The sequence below is a fragment of the Austrofundulus limnaeus genome, unplaced genomic scaffold (genome assembly GCF_001266775.1).
Source record: "Austrofundulus limnaeus strain Quisiro unplaced genomic scaffold, Austrofundulus_limnaeus-1.0 Scaffold1371, whole genome shotgun sequence".
NCBI classification, from domain to species: Eukaryota; Metazoa; Chordata; class Actinopteri; order Cyprinodontiformes; family Rivulidae; genus Austrofundulus; species Austrofundulus limnaeus.
Genome location: NW_013953773.1, coordinates 56,193 through 56,798, shown reverse-complemented (window position 1 = coordinate 56,798; position 606 = coordinate 56,193). Strand labels below are relative to the sequence as shown.

General features: G+C 44.9%; 1 protein-coding gene across 1 annotated transcript; it reads right to left on the bottom strand.

Moving 5' to 3' along the window:
• Positions 1 to 151: 151 nt before the first annotated feature.
• On the bottom strand, positions 152 to 600 carry thumpd1 (THUMP domain containing 1; the record flags this gene model as incomplete). The annotated part of the gene is given in 1 exon segment (XM_014032058.1): positions 152 to 600. A coding segment is annotated over 1 exon segment (234 nt), but the record flags the coding sequence as incomplete, so codon positions are not given.
• Positions 601 to 606: the final 6 nt, after the last annotated feature.

Below are 606 nucleotides of genomic sequence, written 5' to 3'. Positions count from 1 at the left end.
GAACAGCGCCCCCTACGGGATCATAATGTTATGGCTGATTGATGTAACTTTGTTGACTTTTGTCATCACAAACTACCAGTTTTTTTTTTCTCCTAGTTTCATTTCATCATCATGACAGGTTTAAATGAGCTTCACCAATAACATGACTGACCTCGGGCCCATACAGCTTGTCTGCGTACTCATTGAGCAGATCCAATGCTTCCGCGGTGCATGGTCTCATGTTGTTGTTGCCGCAGGTAATCAGGACCCCCTGCATGCCCACCTCCAGGTCCCGTGAGCGCTTGTACCGCTTCTTAGATTGACTGGCCATATAGCGCTTCTTATTCCGTTTTCTGGATATGTTTTTCATAGCGGACATGTTACCGGCATTTGCCTCGACTGACATGTTGCCAAAACGTATGCTAATGCTAACAAAATCGGGAGTTTAAACTAACAGCTGCCTCTCACTCCGCTTTCTTCCTCGGGATTTACAGTTCGTCAAATCAAACAAATTGCAGTTTTTCGAAATGTGCAACGAATAGAATGTGGGAGGAAAACAAAACTTCGGGAATGCATGAACTACCGCTGTACACCGTCCGCACACATGTTCAGATTAAAACAGTACAC